Source organism: Toxorhynchites rutilus, chromosome 3, assembly GCF_029784135.1.
Source record: "Toxorhynchites rutilus septentrionalis strain SRP chromosome 3, ASM2978413v1, whole genome shotgun sequence".
NCBI lineage: Eukaryota > Metazoa > Arthropoda > Insecta > Diptera > Culicidae > Toxorhynchites > Toxorhynchites rutilus.
The window spans coordinates 84,408,939-84,431,310 of record NC_073746.1 but is presented as its reverse complement, the minus strand read 5'-3'; the positions used below and the strand labels follow the sequence as shown (position 1 = coordinate 84,431,310).

Genomic DNA, 22,372 nt, shown 5'->3' with positions numbered 1-22,372 from the left:
TAGATCAATATAGTGGAGAGGAAAAACCGGAAAATTTTCGGAAAATCTTGAAGGAAGGTCGGAAAATTCGGAAAATTGAATTCCCACATGTTCGAAAATTACATCATAATTGTTGTTAGTCCATTCGATATTTGCGCTATCGAAATTGATCTTTGTTCGTAAGTGGAAATGGATTTTCAGGCGAAATAACGCATTTTCATATCTTACAGCAAAATAAAGTGTCCAAATTATTTTTTTCCATTTCTTTCATTTTTCTGGTTAAAATTCAACGAAAACACATCGTAATAATTTTTAAAATTTTATTTATTATGTTCTTTTCAAGTTTTGTTAATGTTGCGCTGGTAAAAAAGAAAGTTTTTCTGGTAGAAAAAAAGACAGTTAATATTCCAAAAAAAACAGGGGCAAAATAAAATGTCCTGATCAGAACAGATTGAAATAAATCAAACTGAATGCAAACAAGAACGATTTAATAATGGGTATGGCCTCCTATAGCCTTCAACACCCCCTGCAAGCTCTTCGGCATACTTTCAACAAGGTTGTGCAAGTGTTGTGGGTCGAGCTCTTCTCACGCGCGCTCCAAGGCATCAAAATAAGTATTTTTATTTGTCACACCAGTCTTATAAATCCGACCATCGAGGATGGCCCACAGATTTTCGATAGGGTTCAGATCAGGACTTTGTGGGGGCCATTCAAGGGGTTTGAAGCGGCAGGAACGGAAAAATTACTTCGTCAGCTTGGCCGTATGCTTCGGATCGTTATCCTGCTGGAAAACGAAACGCTCTTCGAGGCCCGTCTTGATGAGGGATACCTCGAGGTTTTCCCGCCGGATATTGCAATATGACTCAGCTGTCATGATTCCGTCAATTTTTACCAAACTGCTCCTCACCCGACTTGCGCCACACACGATCCCGCTTCTTCCGGTTGAACAGCTCGAATTTGGATTCGTCGGTCCACAACAATGTTTTCCACTATTCGAGCGGTTTATCGGCGTGTTCCTTGGCGAACTTGAGCCGCTTAGCCTTATTCACCTGGCTGATGAAAGGCCTTCTCACTGCGAGCTTGCTATGGTACTCCTTCGCTTGGATGCGGCGACAGACAGTACGACGCGATGCCGAAAGTTGGAGCTCTTCCTGTATCTGTCGGATCGTAATTTTTGGGTTTTTCTTCATCTCACGAATGATTTTCTTGTCCGTTCTGGCATCTGTCTTGGTCTTCCGTCCTCTTCCCGGGCGATCCACCACCGATCCGAACGTTTTCATATTCTTCATGATTTTTGATGCCGCTGTCTTGCTGATTTCGTAGTGTTTGGCCACTTCCCGGTGCATTTGGCCATTATTGACATCACGAACAACCAGTTTCCGGATGGACAACGGAATGGAACCGGAAATTTTTGCGTTCTCCATATTTTACAACTAATTCGAATGTAGAGACCTGTTTGAATGCTCCAGAGCCAAGCCAGTTGTTTATGAAACGTCAAAATACACAAAACAAACGAATTCGAGGGGCCTCACGATGGAAACTTATCAAAATTATATCTATTTTCGAGTTGGACACTTTATTTTGCCCCTGTTTTTTGGGATTTTAACTGTTTTTTTTATATCCGAAAAATTCTTGTTTACCAGCGTAACATTAACAAAACTTGAAAAGAACATAATAAATAATATTTTAAAAACTATTACGATGTGTTTCCGTTTAATTTTAACCAGAAAAATGAAACAAATGGAAAAAAAATATTTGGACACTTCATTTCGCCCCTCGCTGTATATCTATAAATAAAAATGGAAGGCCAAATCTGTTGGTAAGCGCAAAACTCGAGGAAGGAATGGTTCAATTTGAGTCATCTATATTTCGTTGTATTCGTCTCTTCCCGTAGATCAATATAGCGGAGAGAAAAATCGGTAAATTCGGAAAATTGAATTCCCATATGTTCTACAATTAGCTAAGCGTTGTTGGTCCATTTAATGTTAGCACTAACGAAATTGATTTTTGTTCGGAAGTGGAAAAGGATTTTCAAACGGAATAACCCATTCCTATGTCTTCTATCTGTATAAACAAAAATGGAAGGCCAAATGTGTTGGTGTGCCCTAAACCCGATGAAGGAATGGTCCGATTTAAGCTGTCTTTATTTTGTAATATTATTTGTATCAAACATGTATTTCATGCAACGGAGAAACATGTTATTTCCAAATGCTTGAAGAATCTTGAATGAGAATTGTGTCTGAAAATATTTTTATATTATAAGGACGAACTTTTGTAGAAGTACTAGACAATTTATAGTAAAAGGAAACTGTAAAGGGTCAAAGGGTAATCAATCAATGAAGAGTTCAGTGATTGGACTCACTAACGTTCACTTAGTAAGAAATCGTGGATGTTTGAAAGTATTCAAATCAAAAAATCTATTTTGGGCGGGACGAAGTTCGTCGGGTAAGCTAGTCATTCAATAGAAATTGTGATAGATGCGTAGAAATATTTCCTATCAATAGATGCAGACACTTTTGCGATCTATGAAGAAATGTTCGAGTTATAAGCATTCGAAATCCTTCGTTTGTTTCTACATGTTCAGTGTTTAGATTTTCATTTTATTTCGTCAATCTATGTAGACCAATGTGGGATTTACATAATAACATAACATAATAACATTAGTTATCAATTCATCAAATTTATACTATGATTCTTTACATAACAGTATCGGAAAACGCTATAAAATTGATGATTTGCCTTCACTTGCGTTTTATAGCAATACTCGGTCAATTCTGGAGATTTACTATTGCTGTAAATCTGGCAGCACATCATAAAACGAGAGACTTGGAATAGAATTGAGCGGGAGAGATGTGGAGTCTCTATGCTGGATGATAGATTGCATCATGTTGAAAATTCATTCTGTAAACGATTTCTGGAGAGTAAGGTGTGTCCCGGATCAAAGGAAAATATTTCCGAAATGGTTGCTCTGTGTCTAGACCCTGGTCACGACAATCAATACATTCTTAATACTAACCCACGTGAAGTCCTGTTAGACGTAGTCCTTTACGTGTTCCGTTTTTATCCCTGAATTGTTCGGTCAACCTATCCATAGAGCTGTTTGTCGGATTCTTCTAGAAAGAAAATTTTGACGCGACCTTCTTCGGGTTTATAGTAACTTTGTACATATGATGGAATCTACACAAAATCACAATTCTCATTATCATATGATTAATACAAATTAGGACTGAATTATCACAAGGGCGTATTCACAACCAATCTTTCTTTCTAATCATCGTAACTTAAATTGCAGATGTCTTATTAAAATATGATGTTCAACAAAGTTGTTGGAAAATTAATGAACGTTTAGGCAAAATAACATTAATTTAATTGCCCTGCCAAACAGTCTCACTCAAAATTTGAATTAAATACTAAAACCATTTGTATCTCAGAACACCTCACCTTCGATATTATTTTGTATATTTTTATTGAAAATCCCTTCCACTTTATCAAAGATTTACGTACAGTGTTGCTATGGTAAACTCACCAAAATGGTCCTATTTATACTCCAGGTTCTGAAGAGTCTGAAATGTCGGAATAAACAGAAAAAAATGGAATAAATGTTTTGTTTGCTCAGGGGAGTGGATTATTGAAAGTCTAGTAAAGTGGGATTTCTTCTGTAAATTTAATTTGAATATAGGTATTGATTTCAATTCCCAATCAGTTAAGAACCTTCACGTAAACTCCAAAATTAATTAGGAATTGAACCTGAGACCCCATCATAATGACCATGATACGAATCGCTCGGGCATGTGAGTTACTTCTTGTAGCATAGTCTCCAATATCACAATATCAATATTCTCCTCGTGGATTGTGTTCCCAAAAATAGCATACATCAGTCCAAGCAAGTGACGGGCTAATCAGATCACAAATTCTGCTATCTCAGAATCGTTACAACTTCCCGTTCTAAAACACCTAGGATACGTTCATCCTCCACGAGCATGGTTCAGGTTTCGTGGCCGTAGATAACTCCCGATCTAATAAGCATCTTATAGATGGGACGTAAAAGCGATGTACAAAAGCAAACCCGCAAGTCCATCACTTTGCCGTAACCCCTTTCAAGATCCAAAGAGACTCGTCATTATCAAATATACCTTGAGAACATACATCACTCGATCTATCGTCGCTCTGACCAAAATCGCGTAAGTTTATCATGCGTATCCTAGTCGTATCAAATCTGCCATAGCTGATTTCCGTCCGAGTTGCGGTTCGATTTGAAATAGACTTGTTTGTCCGCTTATTTAAGTCCGTGTTGAAATCCCCTACTAATATAACGTTAGAGTAACAAAAAGAAAACTCAAACAACTTTCGATTTAACACATCAGCACAGTCCACCCTAGGTGGGCAATAAAATACACCAAGCAAAAACTTTTCATGCATCGACTAAATCTCAATAAATAAATATTCAGTACGATTGTAATCTCCAACACTCACAACTAGGTCAGAAATCGATATTATCCTACACTTCATATCAGACTTGAAATAAACATAGATTCCTCCACCACGACAGTACTTTCGGTCGTTTTTATAGGGGAGAGGGGGGCACATTCGGACACTTTTTTTCCTTGATTTTTAATATTTTTTGTAAACTTAAAAAAATCCTGTATTCATCCTGGTTGTCATTTGGACATCAATGTATCATATGAGCGTGTTAGAAGTGTGCGTTGATGCAATTTCGAATGGTTTATTTGAATTTTTGAAAATTGCCTTTTTGTCCGAATGTGCCCCATGTGTGGGGCAGTTTCGGACAGTCCTGGGGCACTTTCGGACAATGAAAAAAAAAATTAAAATTTCATATTTATCAACAATTACTTCTGTTTCCTCATATTCTGCATTTTCCTGTTTATCAGTATTTGTCTGAAAGGAAACTGCTTGCTGTGAGAGTCAGTAAAAATTCGTAATTTTGCTTTCTTCCGTATTCGAGTGATGGTCCTGTTTTTGGAAAAGGTTCAACAAGTTGCTAAAGTAAAATCTATCTATGCTGTAGACGCAATGTTTTGCAACATTGTTGTATTACCCGATGAGTCATTTGCTACCTCCGCTCCAGTAGGTGAAATCATTTGAGCATTCAAAATCCTTGTCCGAATAAACCTTTCTTGAGAATGGATAGCAACCTGTCATTTTGAATCCAGCTAGGATATTACTCAGATTGAAAGAAGTATTATAAGCCAATGCAACTATACCTGAAAGATCGTGTATTGAAATTGTTTTTTCAGGATGGTTGAGTAGCCAATCGTTCTGGGAAACTGAGAGCTTTTGCTTGAAAGAGCCCATAACTGAAACATCCAGCGGTTGTCAGCGATTTGTGACATTAGGTGGAAAAGATACATGAATTGTGCAATTTTCTCGGCAATATTTAATTGTTTCCAAAGTGCAATGACTTTTTGATTGATTTTTGATTTTTTGGAATCAATTCGTTTACGTTGCTTTTTGCTACCTTTTTTAAATGTTCCAAAACATTGAGCTAGAATTATGAAAACGTTCTATACGAAACTAGTTCGGTAGCTCTTTCCATCTCATCTTCGTTGATGCTGGTTCTATCGGTTTTCTTTTTTTAGTTTCGAATCATCATTAGGTCTGAGAATCAGACTAAATTGATGTTTGTTAGTAAACAACAATCAGACATAAATTTTATGAGGAATTAAACAGTGTCCGAATGTGTCCCGTGAACGATGTCCGAATGTACCCCACCACCATCCGAAGACAAATCATAATTTTATCTAATAAGTAGACCTTTATTTACCCGTTGTATGCATATTTTTTTCATTTCATATTAGTCACTAATTGAGGTGGTGTACTTAAATTTCCAAATCGTTCACAAAGGAATTAGGCGAATACAAGCTCAAAAGTTTCGAAAAGTGTATGAAAAAGGGTACTGTGTTGTTTTCGTAAAAAAATAAACGACCAGGAGATGTCAAACTATATGACAGCTCTTGGTGGAAGGGCTGTTAACTTACTTATTTTTTTTAATTTGGTTGAAAATTGTACCACTTAATTTTTACAAGCGTTGTCCGAAACTGGCCCCCTTTCCCCTACATATTATATCCAGAAATTAAAATAGCATCGTATGAAATTGATTCGCTAAGCCATGTTTCGGTAACACAGATAACATCGGTCTTACTATTAACAAACAAGTCTTTGAATTCTTCAAATTTACTCATCCCACGAGCACACAAGCTTTGGATGTTCAAGCACGGATGTAATATGAGGGAAAAAAGAACAATTTCAAGGATAGGGTAGCATTACTTTGGGCCTTATTCCCGTATCCACTTACACTTATGTTCCCACTACGCTTACATCTCACTTCATTTTTTTGCGTTTCCACCGATCGTGAAGTGTAAAAATGAACTTCGTGTAGAATGCGGAGTGACCCTGTGTTCATTTCCAATGTCGTGAATGGCGCGTTTACATTAGGGAGATCTATAGCTATAGATGGATTTAATTACACGGAAATAGATGTAAACAGGTGAGAATATATATGATACACTTCTTCCAGGTATAGATAACCACTATGAATAGGATAAATTCAGGCATATGTAAACGCTGGTGAATTTCTCACTGGTGAGAAATCACTAAAGTTGGATGCAGTTCTACTTCAGGTGAATAAATTCACTGAAAATGTGAATGTATTCAGTATATAAGTTCGCGCTAGTGTCAACGATTGATGCGATTTCTATAAATCTCATCATATTTCTTCACATGAATATATCACTAGTCTATACCTACCTTAAAAGAAACGTCAGTTGTATTTTGTTTTGTTTATTCTCGAGTTGTGTCGATACACCCAGAAAATGGATTACTAAAAAAATTTCCAAATCTTTTGTAATGCGAACAGTAAAATGTACAAATTTTCTGTAAATATTATCAATCGTTTGTAATGCGGGCGCTACACGATTCGTCCAACGTTTCACTCGAATGTTGGACTCAAACATTTGACTCGATGAATCGACAAATGTTGTGACGAATGTGCTGCTACACGGTGAAGTGAATGTTCGATTCAATGCAATCGGTTCAAACAATCGGCGAGTATTTGGATCAAATGTTTATTGTTTTTATTTACCATCAAAAACGTTAGGAAACTGGATGACGATGCGAGTATTGAAATTGCTGCCGTAGCAATTGTACTGATATCGGGCTGTAAATTAAAAATGCTTGAAATCAACATTATTAAACAAAATTCCATAGTTCCTTCATCTAAAACTTGTAAACAAACCAATCTGTCAAAGATAGATTCAGACGAATTATGTAGCGGTGTATCGAATGTCATCGAGTGTCGAATCAACAAATGACAAAAATCTTTTGACTCGTGCCACTCGCGTTGGAAGGTAATCCACAACGAACGGATTATCTTCCAACGCGAATATTCGACGCTCGACATTGGAGGCTCGTAGTTCGTCCATCGACTACACGATGCGTCTAACCATCGAGCGCTCAATATTCGGGGGTGTTCGTAGCATCGTGTGGCGCCTGCTTAAAATGAATGTCAGATGCAATACACACCCCTACCAACGATTGATTCATTTTACTTCGCGGTATTAGTAACTTTTACGATTGTCATTACTGGCAACTACGAAGAAAATGTTCAATAATAAGGAATCTGGGTACTTCGATACACAAAATCGAGCCCTGTCGAGTCCTAGTTCTGCATTTATGCTGTTGGATTTGTTCAAGGACAACTTCATAAACGTTTTTCAGACGATTGTGATCGGTGGTTCGATCAATTGGATTAAGCATCACTTAATTCCGCCTGGGTTTCGTCAGCTTCGTGATATCTCCCGAATGTGTTTGGCTGAGAAGTAATTACACGCTGGTCCTGGGAGATGATAATGGTGAGAATTGAGTAGTCTGTGGTAGCTATTTGTAGTAATAATTGCGTATTTTGTTCTAATTTGTAGCCATGGATCAGACCCAATCGATGCAGGATCAGATGTCGATAGTTTAGATAGTTCAATAAATGAATAAAGATACATACAAAAGCTCAATAAATTCATAACAATATATGCATAAAGGTTGGGTTAACATTACATGTTTAGGGTACATGTTAAACCAACGTTGAACCGACTGCTTATACTGGGTTATACTGGCCGATTTGACATTTGTTTACCATTGTTATCGCGTAATATGTACGAAGAATTCGTATTGCAAAAAACAGGAAGTGGGTTATATCTATGGTATAACCGCAATGGTGACGTAGGACTATCGTTTATTTAGTGATCATCTGTTTGAAGTTGAATCTGAATTCATTATGAATGAATGAATAAATGAATATTTGGGGGACTTCGAAAACGAGAGCGTTACGCTGGAGGTACAAGGTTTTATGCATCCAATATTGGATACGGAAGTATCCTACTGATGGGGAAGAATAATCTTCAGAAGCTTTCCTGCTAATTGCACTTGATTGAAAAATCACAGAACTAAATGTATTTGGTCGCAGTATTATATGGATAGAAAACATCAAAATAAACTCTTTCGCTTGCATGTAATTTTCAATTCCAAAGGGAACTCGCTGATTATTTTGCAGCAACGACATATTTCCGGATTCTCCTCGATTCTTCTCGAAATCCACCAGTGGTTCATGCTAACAAAACCAATTATATTTGGTCGCAGTATTATATGGGTAAAAAATATCAGAATAAACTCTTCCGCTCGAATGTAATTTCCAAATCCAAGGGGGCTGACAAATTATTTTGCAGTAGCGATGACATCTTTCCGGATTCTTCTCGAAGTCTACCACCAGTGGTTAATACTAACTTGATAACCACCTGTTAATTGCACTCAAAAATCACAAAACCAATTGTATTTGGTCGCAGTATTAAATGGATAGAAAACATTAAAATAAACTCTTTCGCTTGAATGTAATTTTCAAGTCCAAGGGGGACTGGCAGATTATTTTGCAGCAACGATCACTTTTTTCCGGATTTTTCTCGATAACCAGCGAACGTAAAGAGTTGCGCGCGTGTATGTGTGTGTGTGTGCGTGGCAGTTGCTCCGATGCCTCAAGCGGAACCAATTTTCGATGCTCTCTCGGTCGTCTTCTCTTCTTCCTCTGATGGATCGGCTTTTCTGCGCTCCCTCACAGTTCCAAACAAACTGAATGCGTTTCAGGTCAGGTCTGGCAAGGTAATAAATCCCTTGATCCCTCGCCGTCCAGCTCGTTTAGCTCGTTCAATTACGATGTTGTCTTGTCGATGTCCTCACGAAAACTGAATGCGTTTCACCACCAGAATATCGCTTAAGTATGCTTTTTGTGCGTGATTGAATCGAGAATAGGTGTGGTTTACGATGGCAATTTGGAAGGCAAACTAGAGGGGAATGAACTCTCTGAGTTTGAAACTTTCGATGAAACAATAATCGATTGAAAATTATATAATTTTCGCGATGCGAAACATTTTCCGTTGCGCGCGCATACAATATTGGATATGAAAATTTTCTACTGATGGGGAAGAATAATTTTCAGAAGCTTTCCTGTTAATTGCGATTGATTGAAAAATGACAAAACCAAATGTATTTGTTTGCAGTGTTATATGGATAGGAAACATTAGAATAAACTCTTTCGCATAAATGTATTTTTCAATTCCCAGGGGAACTGGCAGATTATTTTTCAGCAATGATTAGATCTTTCCGGAATTTTCTCGATGCTGAATGGTATCCAAACGAAGAGTTCCTCACGTGTATGTGTGTGGCGGCTGCTCCGATGTCGTCCACGGGAACCGTTTGTGGCATCACTCTCCTCCTGATGGATTCCCTTCTGGCCTAAGGTGCACAAACAGGCTCTTGGTGACAGCGTTCATCCGCGCTTTCATGATAAACGAAGAGCTTCACCACAACAGCGACAACATGCTCCAATCGCTGTTCAATTATAACTGAGTAGATTTCCGAGCGGTGCTCGCTTATATTGGTGTTTTCGATAGCCTGTTTTGATAGCAATTTTAAGGCTATTGAAACAAGTTTTTGGATCAAAAAGTAACAAGTATACAACGCGTAGACATTTTATCTTTCGAATGAAGTGTTTATCATACCATTTTGTTCAGTTGTTTAGGAGCTATTAACACTCAAAATCTCGGTCTCCGGCGTAACGCTTTCTTTTTCGAAACTTTGATTTCACACCCCGGTATAGAAATGAAAGACGTAGTCCTACGTCAAAATTACTAAATATTGGTAACATTTACCAAAAAGCTCGTCATATACAAGAACTTTTTGGGAGAGTGTATGATCGGCGATTATGATGAGCACGAGGAATCGCTGTTTACACAGAAAAGAGCGTGAAGTGTAAACCAGAATAACATCGTTGGATGAACTCGGTGTATTGCTAATGAATTCTACCAAATGTTTACAGTGGCGTGTATTCCGGAATAAGGTTGACTCACTACACATAGTTTTCACGTGTAGTGTATTCGGGAATAAGGCCCTTTATTACTTTCAGGAGTGGAATAATCATGGGAAAATAACTGAGCGGATTCACGGATTGTAGGAGGGAATAAGATTTAGCAGGGAAAGGTTATTTCCTTTTCGAATCTAACAACACCAACTGGTCCTTGTTGCAAATTTCCTGAGCTGCAAGATCAGCATTTGGGTTGATGTAGACTTTTCCGTTCCGTGTGAAGACGATGTGGATTCGGCCATCCTTTTTTAGTTTTAGAGCATATCCTTTCAGTTGCCGAGCTGACTCACTCAAGTTTTGACGTAGGACTACGTCTTTCATTTCTATACCGGGGTGTAAAATCAAAGTTTCGAAAACGAAAGCGTTACGCCGGAGACCGAGATTTTGAGCGTTAATAGCTCCTAAACAACTGAACGAAATGGTATGATAAACACTTCATTCGAAAGATAAAATGTCTACGCGTTATATACTTGTTACTTTTTGATCCAAAAACTTGTTTCAATAGTCTTAAAATTGCTTTCAAAACAGGCTATTGAAATCACCAACCGGTATATAAGCGAGCGGCGCTCGGAAATCCACTCAGTTCTAATTGAACAGCGATTGGAGCATGTTGTCGCTGTTGCGGTGAAGTTCTTTATTTATCATGAAAGCGCGGATGAACGGTGTCACCAAGAGCCTGTTTGTGCACCCTAGGCCAGAAGGGAATCTATCAGGAGGAGAGTGATGCCACAAACGGTTCCCTGGGAAGACATCGCTACACACACATACACGCGTGGCTATTAACGGGTGGTTATCGAGTTGGCATTAACCACTGGTGGACTTCCAGTATCGAGGAAAATGTGGAAATATCTAATCGTTACTGAAAATAATCTGCCAGTTCCTCTGGGAATTTTCAAAATATATTCATGTGAAAGAGTTTAATTGAATGTTTTCTATCCATGTAACACTGTGACCAAATATATTTCAATCAAGTGCTATTAACAGGTGGTTATCGAGTTGGCATTAACCACTGGTGGGCTTCCAGTATCGAGGAAAATGTGGAAATATCTAATCGTTACTGAAAATAATCTGCCAGTTCCTTTGGGAATTTTCAAAATATATTCATGTGAAAGAGTTTAATTGAATGTTTTCTATCTATGTAACACTGTGATCAAATACATTTGGTTTTGTGGTTTTTCAACCAATCGCAATTAACAGGATAGCTTCAGAATATTATTCTTCCTATATTATCAGTAGGATATTTCCGTATCCAATATTGGATGCATAAAACCTTGTGCCTCCAACGTAACGCTCTCGTTTTCGAAGTTCTCCAAATATTCATTCATTCAGAATGAATTCAGATTCAACTTCAAACAAATGATCTCTAAATCAACGATAGTCCTACGTCACCCTTGCGGTTATACCATAGATATAACCCACTTCCTGTTTTCATTCAGAAACACTCGCTTGTTGACGTCAAAACCAAGTTGAGATATATTCAAATTTCTATTAGACAGATAACGCTGAAAGAAGTCATCTCTTGCCGCTCTAACGGCGAACTGGAACAATATCGGTGGTGAAGAACCAACCGCAATGGGGATACGGGCCAACCGCTTTGAAAAGGCGACGGGAACATCGGAATCGCAGTAACCAAGAGCAATGGCAACTTCGAACAGAAAGCTGCTCGCTTTCTCTGAAGGGCTGCTGTATGGAACGCCAGTGAGTAAAAGGTCAGCAGATTTTTCGAGTCTGACAATTCGTTTGATTTAACGTTTAGCTCAGTTTTTGTGCACTTCTCCTTCAGCTGATTTATATCACGAATGCAATCATCTCTCGACTTTTCCACTTCGCACCAATTTCTTCCACTAGAGCATTGTTACCTGCTTCAATTTTTGACTCGATACGCTGATTTCCCTCGTGGATCATCTTCTGCATTCTCACTAACAGGTCATAAAATGATTCCATGGCAACTTCTACATGATTCAAATCCGAGATGAAGAATAGAAGGTGGAAAGATTTACGAGTTTTGGTTGTGTTAAACTTTGATTGTATTAGTAGCCTGGAAGATTGGAAGTTCACATATCAGGCATACCAGTCAGTTACTCAAATGTTACAACATTGAGTGTGTCAGCGAATATATTTGAAAGAGGATATATAGAAACTAATTACATATTTCCAAAATATATTTTTTGCATTATAAAAAAAACAGAACATGTCACAAACTAAAATGTTTATTTTTTTCTTTGATTTCTTCTTATATCAGAAATAGTATTCTAATGTCCACTACGTTTGGATTTTAGAGCAATTTCATGGAAGTTTTTCTCTTGTCAGCAATTGTAATTACTTTTTTCACAATTAGGATGTTGAACACTTCATTCATCTAAAACTAAGACACAAGCGGAAAACTTTTCGTCTCAATCTAGTTTATACGGAGTCAATTAAATTTATTTTTCAAGTGAATTTTACATGAAGCAACCTTTTTTCCCATCCACTGTTGATTCTTCTCCGTTAAAGGAACAAAAGATAATTTGACTCTGACTTTGTTCATTTACGTTTTTGGTCGACGAACGAGAAGAAAAATTGAATTGAAATTATGTTTAGAATACCTCAATAATACTGAAATTTCAGTTTCTGTTAGATTGTCAGTTGGGCTTTTATGATTTTGAACGCTAACATTGTTTTTAAGAAAAAAAATTGTTCGTTCATTTCATCTGCTTATTTTTACTCGTAATAACAACACTTTTCCTATGTAGTGGACTATTATAAGAAAAGTAACATGCATAAACAAAATCTGTGACGTCACAGATTTAAAAATCTTCCCACCTTTCATTTTCCATCTCGATTCAAATCTTCCCTCGATCGCTTGATGTTGTTGTTTACGTTGAGTGCTAGCGACGTTCCCACAATCCAGTCGACGAACAAAATATCGACCTAACATTGGCCGAAATGCTGTGACTTCTCCGTCTTGCCTACACCCAGAAAACAGATTACTAAAATATGCCAAATCTTTGATAAGGCAAACATTAGTAGAATGTACAAATTTTCTGTAAATAATAATCAACTGTATGTAAAATCAATGTTAGATACAATATACATCCCTGCCAATGATTGGTACATTTTACTACGCGGTATCGGTAACTTTGACGATTGTCATTGCTGGAAACCGTGAAAGAAATGTAAACAGAACATTATTAACCTAATTGTCGAGCTGATAATTGAGTTGAGCGGAACTACTTTTCGATATTGTTTCTCCACAGAAAAAGGTCGAATTTACCCAGACAGGTGAGTGACGTTCTTGAAAATTAATTCAATTTATGTTCTTTAATCAACATTGATACATATTGGACAGCCAAATAATGATCCATACTCGTCTGTTGCGGGAGAAAGTGAAGACATTACTTCAATAATGAGGAATCTGGGTAATTCGAGACACTAAAACGAGCCTAGTTGAGATCTAATTCCACCGCTATTATGTCGGATTTGGTCAAGGGCAACTTCATAAACTACTTTCCGACGATTGTGATCGGTGGTTCGATCGATTGGATGTTTTCGAAATCGTCAAAACGAAGGTTCCGTTTCCACTGACGCTGCGCTTCAATTGAATGTTGAAAAGGGGCATAGAACTGGCCCTTTGATGTAGTCTATCGTAGCTGTTTGTAGTAATCATTCTGTATTTTTTTTCCTAATTTGTAGCCGAGAATCAAACTTAATAAATCGCATTTTAGATAGTTCAATAAATGACTAAAAATGCATACAATAGATCAATAATTACTGTTATACTGGCTGGTTTCACATTTGTTTACTAATGTTATCGCGTAATATATACGAATAAAGTGCGCTACAAATACAACGTCCCGTCACTGTGAAGTCAACGTAAAGAAATGAAATGTCAAATATTCTCCCATGGAAATCGTATGGTAACATTCACATACACCATCACCGGCAACTGTGACGTTGGCAGAATAAGTCCAAGAGAATATTTGACAGGACGATGACGGTGATGTTGTATGTGTAGCGCACTTAATTCAAATCGCAAAAATCAACTAATCATTGGTAATATTTACCCAAAAAATCGTCATATATACCAATTTTTCCTAAGAGTGTATAGTTCATTGGTTGAAAATACGAAATAATTAAAAAATCGAAATGATATCACTGGTAGTCCGCTAAACTGTCATCTCAAACAAAAACAAATGGACCATATAACTAGTGAGTAAGGAAACTGTTATCGCTTTTTCATTCATTAATTATTTCATTTTCTTTCAGACTGTGCAACTCACCTTCTCGAGCGTTGATCCAAGAATGAGAAGATGTGGAGGAAAGTCGCTCACGAGAGTGTGTGTGCGCGAGGACGAGTTCGGCTCGATGTGTGTGTTAAGACATTATCCGTTCTGCCGCTTTTTGCTCACACGATAGCAACGGGGGACAAGGTCTGAATTAAGTTCAATTTACACGTTTACTCTATATGCCACACACAGACTATGATGTGAAAACATCTGGCTTTTCTATAGCCATCAATAAAAACTAGCCGGAAGATGATTTCCCCCATTACTAGTCGCCAAACAACAAGAACAACAGTGCAGATTTTCACCATTGTCACAGGAGCCAACAACATCTGCAATTCCAATCAGCAGTATCCTCCAAACCCATGCCGGGGACAGCAACAACAGCGGCAACAGCCGAATCGAATCCTCGGGCACAAATGTGTATCAAGGAAATAAAAACTTTCAACGCAGGAGGTATTTATTAACGAGCTCAGCTGGACTCGAATCGTCAATCCGGAAACCCCGGATTCAAAAATTCCGCTGTATTGTGGTTATTTGTATATCACAAACACATATTGTTTTGTAATACGTATTTTTTCGTGTAATAAAATGACTAAAATTGATTATGTATTTTCCTTTTAATATTTCATTTCATTTTACTAACAAACCAATACAAACAAAAGGCAAGCAGTGCTGGAAGCAGCGCTGCAAGCAGCTCGACGTCTTGCACATGTTGGCAAAAAAGTGGCGTCAAGTTGTTCGATGAATACATATAAAAGGTCGATAAATCGATTGCAAGGGGTGGCAGCAGCCGGGTGACGTCTTTAGAGAACCCCCATTGAACTGACAGGAGCCAACATAACGGGTATCCCACTGACATTTTCCCTTTGTTTTCATATGAATTGGGTATCCCACTGACAGTTCTGCTTGAGATTTTGCTAACGATCCTAGCATCAATCATAGCACCCGGCTGGGTGGCAGCATTTGAGGTCGATTGTTGACATTTCATCGACCCAATCTTGGCAGGCAAAACGGAATATGGGTTGTTCTGTCTCTACCCACTCTACATTGTTGTGCCAGATTGGTCCCAACAAATGGTGTCGACACTGGTACCGATATCGTGCCATTTTGCAACGATTTTATCGACCTACCCTTCGTATACGACAACCAATTTCGAGCCAAACCTGTGCCAATCTGGCACCGCGTTTGACCGATTGAAAAACTGCTCAACCCTCATTATGGCGGTATTTGTTTTCATGAAAGTTGAAACAAACATTTAAAAAACCGGCGATGGAATTTATTTAATTTATTTACAATGCTGGTTTATATACATCAATACTAATACAAGGCTGTACTACAGTTATAATAGATAAAAGCACTATATAATGAGCGAACCAAATTTTCCTTTGAACAAATTATATGCTACACCGTTCAGAGAGAACATTTTGGTTCACCGGTGTGGATGAATCAAATTTTCACTAAAAAGTAAATGTAGACATAAATGTATTGATTATTATAAATTGTGCAATTGAGTTTTACCTGAATATTCCTATTTATTCCGGTTCATATCCTGAATGTTGATAGCATTAGCGAAGAGTGTGTTTAATACAATCGATACGGGCTCTACTCCGGCTGTCGACGAAGTAGTTGCAAATTTGAGGTTCGGTAATTGGAGCCATAGCAACAGAAGCTTTTCCACAACTGGGGCGTACTCTGAAATGAAATGCATTTCATTAAACAATTTATTGCACATATTCAAAGAATATACATACCAAGTTGCTATTGACACACACTTAATCGCGGGTTCTATACACAAGGAAACACAACTGGAACATATTCCGGACTATTACGTAGGAATAGTACATGGTACTATTATCCTTAAAATCAACCCATTATTTCGCATTCCTCGAATTTCTGTTAGCTGCAATTCAAAGAAAAAGACATCAAAATTAAACATTAATTAAAGAAAAACATATTCACTCAAGCAAATTGTTTAATCCATTCACTTCTCTCGTTTTTGTTTATATGAATGACAGTTCAATGCGAGAGAGGGAAGGCAATCGCAGCAGTGATGCCATTTCGCTCAGCACCAGTTATCGCGTACTTTTATAGTTCAAACTATAGACAGTCCTTCATGCGGGGGTGAGAGAGGAGCTTTAATCCAGTACTTTTATAGTACTTTGTGACATTCGGTCCACATCGGGTCCATAACCGCTCGAAAATACATGAAACTGAGTACCCATTCTTGTGGACATCGATCGAGTGACAGAGTCGTTTGTGTTCATTCAGATGACGGATAAAAACTCGAGCAGATGAACACAGCTAATGTCGCGAATCGCAATATAGTTGGAATCAATGCAGTGAATTCTGTGATAGAAATCAACAATTTCCAGCAAAACCGCCACAGGTAGAAACTGATCTTGATGTGTCGAATTATCACCATCGAGTGTTGAATATAGCATCTAAACACAAGTACAACTTCGATAAACCACGACACAATAATCATTCGCTGCCTCCGTACATTGCTCGAATATCTTTTGGGTTATGAAAAATCTCGTCATATTACAGCCACTATCTGCTTGGGTATCGATTCGTTGTAAAGCGTTTCAAAAAAGCAAAGAAGTGTCCACCACAACACCCGACCAACACCCACATAACTACTATCGACTAACTTTACTCTCGATATACTTAGAATGATATACACCCCAATATTCACGTGCTCAATAAAGTTCAAACTTACTTCAAGCTGCTTCAACCAGAAGTTTGTAGACTTACCCACGCAACGTGAAGCGATATCTTTGCCAGACATTCAGTTCATTGAGAAATCATAACCATAACGTCTGTAGATGAAGCTTGGGGTTCCGAGAATAGAATGCTGTTAGCCAATGTGTACAACTTCATCCTTCGAGATATTAATAGCTTTCATATATATATATATATATATATATATATACGTTACGACGGGATCCCGCCCCCGCAGCATAGCAGCATAATCAGGAAACGCAACCCGAAACCAACGAGACGCGCATGCAGCATAATTGAAGATGAACCGCACGCGCGAGAGGTGCAATCCGAAACCCGCGAGCCACCACACACGGATGCTGACGCTGTAGTTCGTCCCAATAAAATAGGTTACTCTGGATTGCCTGAGTTAGTCCCAAATTGAATTCCAAAGTGTTAACACATAAGAAGACGTGTATTAAATGAGAGAATAAAGTTTTTTTTATCCATCTCGATACCACGATCCTATCTGGCGCAGTCAAGTGAAAGTGTGTGGTAATTAAGTGATAATAGTGATCGCGAAAACCGAACTAGCTACGTTCCAACAGTGCAACAACTCATCCACCGGGAAACCGCTGCAGGACGAATACCAAGCAGTTTGTGTGTTTGAGGAGCGAAATCGGATCCACACACAGAACCCTCCCAAAGAACCCGCACGAAAGGAACAATTTGAGGACTCCAGGAGATGAGAATACACATTTTCCTGTAAGTAACCCAGTTTTTACTTTTAACACAAAAGCAATCAGACACATTGAGTGAATGTATTGCAACGACATATAAACGATACTAATTCAGAGGTGCTAGCCCCTACCCGAGGTAAGCGAATACCTGGAATATCACAAGTGAATAAACAAATACTAACATAAAAAAAAAACACAAACGATAAACCCACAAGAAACGCAGAATAAACTAGCGAATAAAAAGTGAAAGTGAAACCACAAAGCACAAATATGGATAGAAATTCGGCTTCACCGGAGCCTTTGATTCCGGATTTTGATGAGTCTGTGCCAATAGTTGCACAGCAAAGTACAATTGCGGACGAATTAATACAACACATTCAACACTTAACAGAAAATCAAAACAAATTAATTGAAACTATTGCAAAACTGAAACAAAAAGCAGAGGATCCTTTTCTCCAATATAGGACTCCTGACCCCATTCGTAATTTACACGAATTCAAAGGAACTAGAAGAAGTGAAACTAAAGCGTGGATCGACGATGTCGAGAATACGTTAGAGCTATTTAAAAATCAGAAAGGCTCAATGGTGTATTTTCAATACATTAGGGCCATAAAAAGCAAAATTACAGAACGGGCGAAAGACACGCTTATTGCGGCCGGCAACCCGAATACATGGGAGGAAATCAAAGAAGTCCTCTTAAATGCACACGGAGATCGACGAGATCTCCCAACACAAATTCAATCTCTATTTTATGCCAAACAGGGCAACAAAAATGTTACAGATTACTATAACAAAATAAAAGCAATAGACTCCAGCATTAAAACGAGTCTCGCGCTAATGGACGAATATAAAGGGTCAATTACAGCCCTAAATAAATTAGTAAGCCTCATGACGCTAACACGGTTTGTAGATGGCCTGGGGGAAAATCTTTCAATGAATGTGAGAAGTCACAAGCCAGATACGCTTGATGAAGCGTTATCGATCACGCTGCAATACACAAACGCGGTATTTAGACAAAAACTAGAGAAAAGAAGCAACACCAGTAGTAACAGTAATGCTAATCCTCCTCAAAGGAACAACAATGTATACCCTCCATCAGGAAACCATAAGCAGAACTCGGGGAAATTTAGAAATAATAATTATAACAACGAAGACGTATCAATGAGGACACATACCTCAAAGATGCAAATGAACAACCACGAAGGGCAAGAGCCAGAGCCCAAAACGGAACAGATCAAAACCGAAGAGGCGAACGTTTCACAACTAGACTCAGGTGACGATGATTTCTTCGATGACGAACTAAATTTTCATCAGGAACACGCGCCAAACGTACTAACGTAAATAACAACTTCATACCTTATTTCACAATAAATACGACTAAGGGTGAAATGAAATTTTTGGTGGACACAGGAGCCAACAAAAATTATATTTCACAAGACCATGTCAACATCGAAAACGCCAAACCGGAAAGCGGAATTCGAGTAACAAACATGAATGGAACCCATGAAATTTCTAAATCAGTATCTTTCGATCCATTCGGTATCAAGAAAAAAGTGAAATTTTATGTTTTCAAGTTTCACGAATACTTTGACGGCCTAGTTGGGTACGAGACTTTGAGAGATCTAAGGGCTCAGCTCGACATTGGCAAAAATCAGTTGAGAATCGGAAGGAAAACATTTAACCTGAAGAAGAAGTTCCCGACTAGCAATAACATACATCTGAATGAACAAGAGTTTCAGTTCATAAAAATTGCGACGGAAAAGGATGGCGATTTCATTATATCGGACGAAAAGAGTTTGGGCGAATTTTCAATACTCCCTGGGGTGTACCACAGCTCCAACAGGGAAGCCTTTGTAGCCATTCGTAATTACAGAAAATCTCGAATTGAAATTAACCTTTCGGAATTAAACATTAACAATGAAGAATTCGTTATTTCGAAACTCCCAAGTAAGAATTTCGAAAAATCCCAGTTCAAAATCACAGATGACTCTTTAAACGATAGAGAAAAAATCGAACTCGATAAAATTTTGAGGAAAAATTCGGAAATAATTTATTCAGAAAATCAAGCGCTATCGTTCACGCACCAAATTAAACACAAAATAAGAACAGTCGATGATATCCCGGTGCATACCAAGTCGTACCGATATCCTCAAATTTATGAGGAAGAAGTGCAAAAGCAGATTCAAACACTGCTGAAAGATGGTATAATTCAGGAATCAATCTCACCCTATACGTCCCCGATTTGGATAGTGCCGAAGAAGGTCGACGCCACGCGAAGAAAAAAATTTCGATTAGTCATTGACTATCGAAAATTAAATGAAAAAACGATTTCCGATCGTTACCCAATACCAGATATCACAGAGATACTGGATAAACTTGGGAAAGCGACTTTTTTTTCGACTATCGACTTGGTCTCTGGATTCCATCAAATCCAATTAGACGAAAGCGATAGAGAAAAAACAGCATTCTCAGTCAATGGCGGAAAGTACGAGTTTACTAGAATGCCATTCGGCTTAAAGAACGCACCCGCAACATTTCAAAGGGTGATGGATGCTGTACTTCGCGAGTTCATCGGAAAATGTTGTCTAGTATACATGGACGACATTATCGTATTTTCAAGTTCCTTCGAAGAACATATCAAAGACATTCGGAACATATTTGGAAAACTAAAAGAGGCAAATCTAAAAATACAATTTGAAAAATGTTTTTTCTTTAGGAAAGAAACACAATTTCTTGGCCACACAGTTACGAGAGAAGGAGTTAAACCTAACTCCGATAAAATCGAAGTAATCAGAAACTGGCCAATCCCGAAGAACGAAACTGAATTGAAACAGTTTTTAGGCACAATTGGGTATTACAGAAGATTCATTAGGGACTTTGCCAAATTGGTAAAACCCCTTACAAAATTACTAAGGAAAGACACTGAGTTCGAATTTTCTAGGGAAACAATAACATGTTTCGAGAAATGTAGAGAAATCCTAACAAGGGACCCGATTTTGCAGTACCCTGATTTCTCGAAAGAGTTCATTTTAACAACAGATGCAAGCGACTACGCCATCGGAGCAGTACTCTCGCAGGGGCCCGTTGGGAAAGATAGACCGATTGCGTTTGCATCTAGGACACTGAACAAAACAGAGGAAAATTATTCAACGACCGAAAAAGAGTTTCTTGCTATGTACTGGGCGGTAAATCATTTCCGACCATATTTATATGGTAGAAAATTCAAGCTAATAACAGATCACCAACCTTTAACTTATTCTCTAACAAACACAAACAAAAGAATTCTTAGAGGTAAACTCAAACTCGAAGAATACGATTACGAACTTTTATACAAACCAGGAAGGACAAATACCGTAGCAGATGCTCTATCGAGAATAAAACCGGAAGAGATCACCCACAGTTCTATCCAAGACATCAATAACCAGCACCAATATTCGGAAGGAAACGATACAGATCTAAGCACAATACATTCAGCGGATACGAGTGACGATTATTACATATGGACCACAGAAAAACCACTGAACATGTTTAGAACACAAATTATTTTCAAAATCGCAAACATAAACACCGACGTATACGAAGAAATATTCCCAAGATACCATAGACACACGATAGTGAGACCATTCTACAATGAGGAGGAAATCACCAAAGTATTTAAAATGCTATTGAATCCTAAAGGTGTGAGCGGCATCAAAGCACCTATTTCTCTGATCCAACTTATTCAAGAAACATACAGAAAATATTTCTCGACTAATAAAATTTTCAAGGTTTTTATTTCAGAAACGCTACTGGAAGATGTACGACTGGAAAACACCCAAGATGAAATCATAAAACAGACACACTCCTTTGCGCACCGCGGAATGAAAGAAAATAAAATTCAAATTTTACAAAGATACTTTTTCCCGGAACTCGATCGTAAATTAAAAATTCACGTAGCATCCTGTGACATTTGCAAGAAAAGTAAATATGACAGGAGGCCACCCCAGCTTATCCAAAAAAGCACATTTGGAGAAAAACCTTTCGAACGAATTCATATCGATGTATTTTTCATGAAAGGATCAAAATGGCTTACGATCGTCGACTCTTTCTCAAAATTCGCTAACATAATCGCTTTAGAATCCCGAACAATAGTAGACATGAAAAAAGCAATCACAGAACACCTCAGAATATTCGGCAGACCACAAACCATAGTGTGCGATCAAGAACCAACCTTTAAATCAATCGACTTTGTCGGATTTTTGAATGATCTTGGCATCGAAATGCACTTT

The 22,372-nt window shown here is 38.0% G+C and overlaps 1 protein-coding gene across 1 annotated transcript; it reads right to left on the bottom strand.

The window, feature by feature from the left end:
* Nucleotides 1-968: 968 nt before the first annotated feature.
* LOC129773286 (uncharacterized) lies at nucleotides 969-1,403 on the bottom strand. Its single transcript, XM_055776883.1, has one exon. The coding sequence runs from the start codon at nucleotides 1,401-1,403 to the stop codon at nucleotides 969-971; it is 435 nt and encodes a 144-aa protein (XP_055632858.1).
* Nucleotides 1,404-22,372: the final 20,969 nt, after the last annotated feature.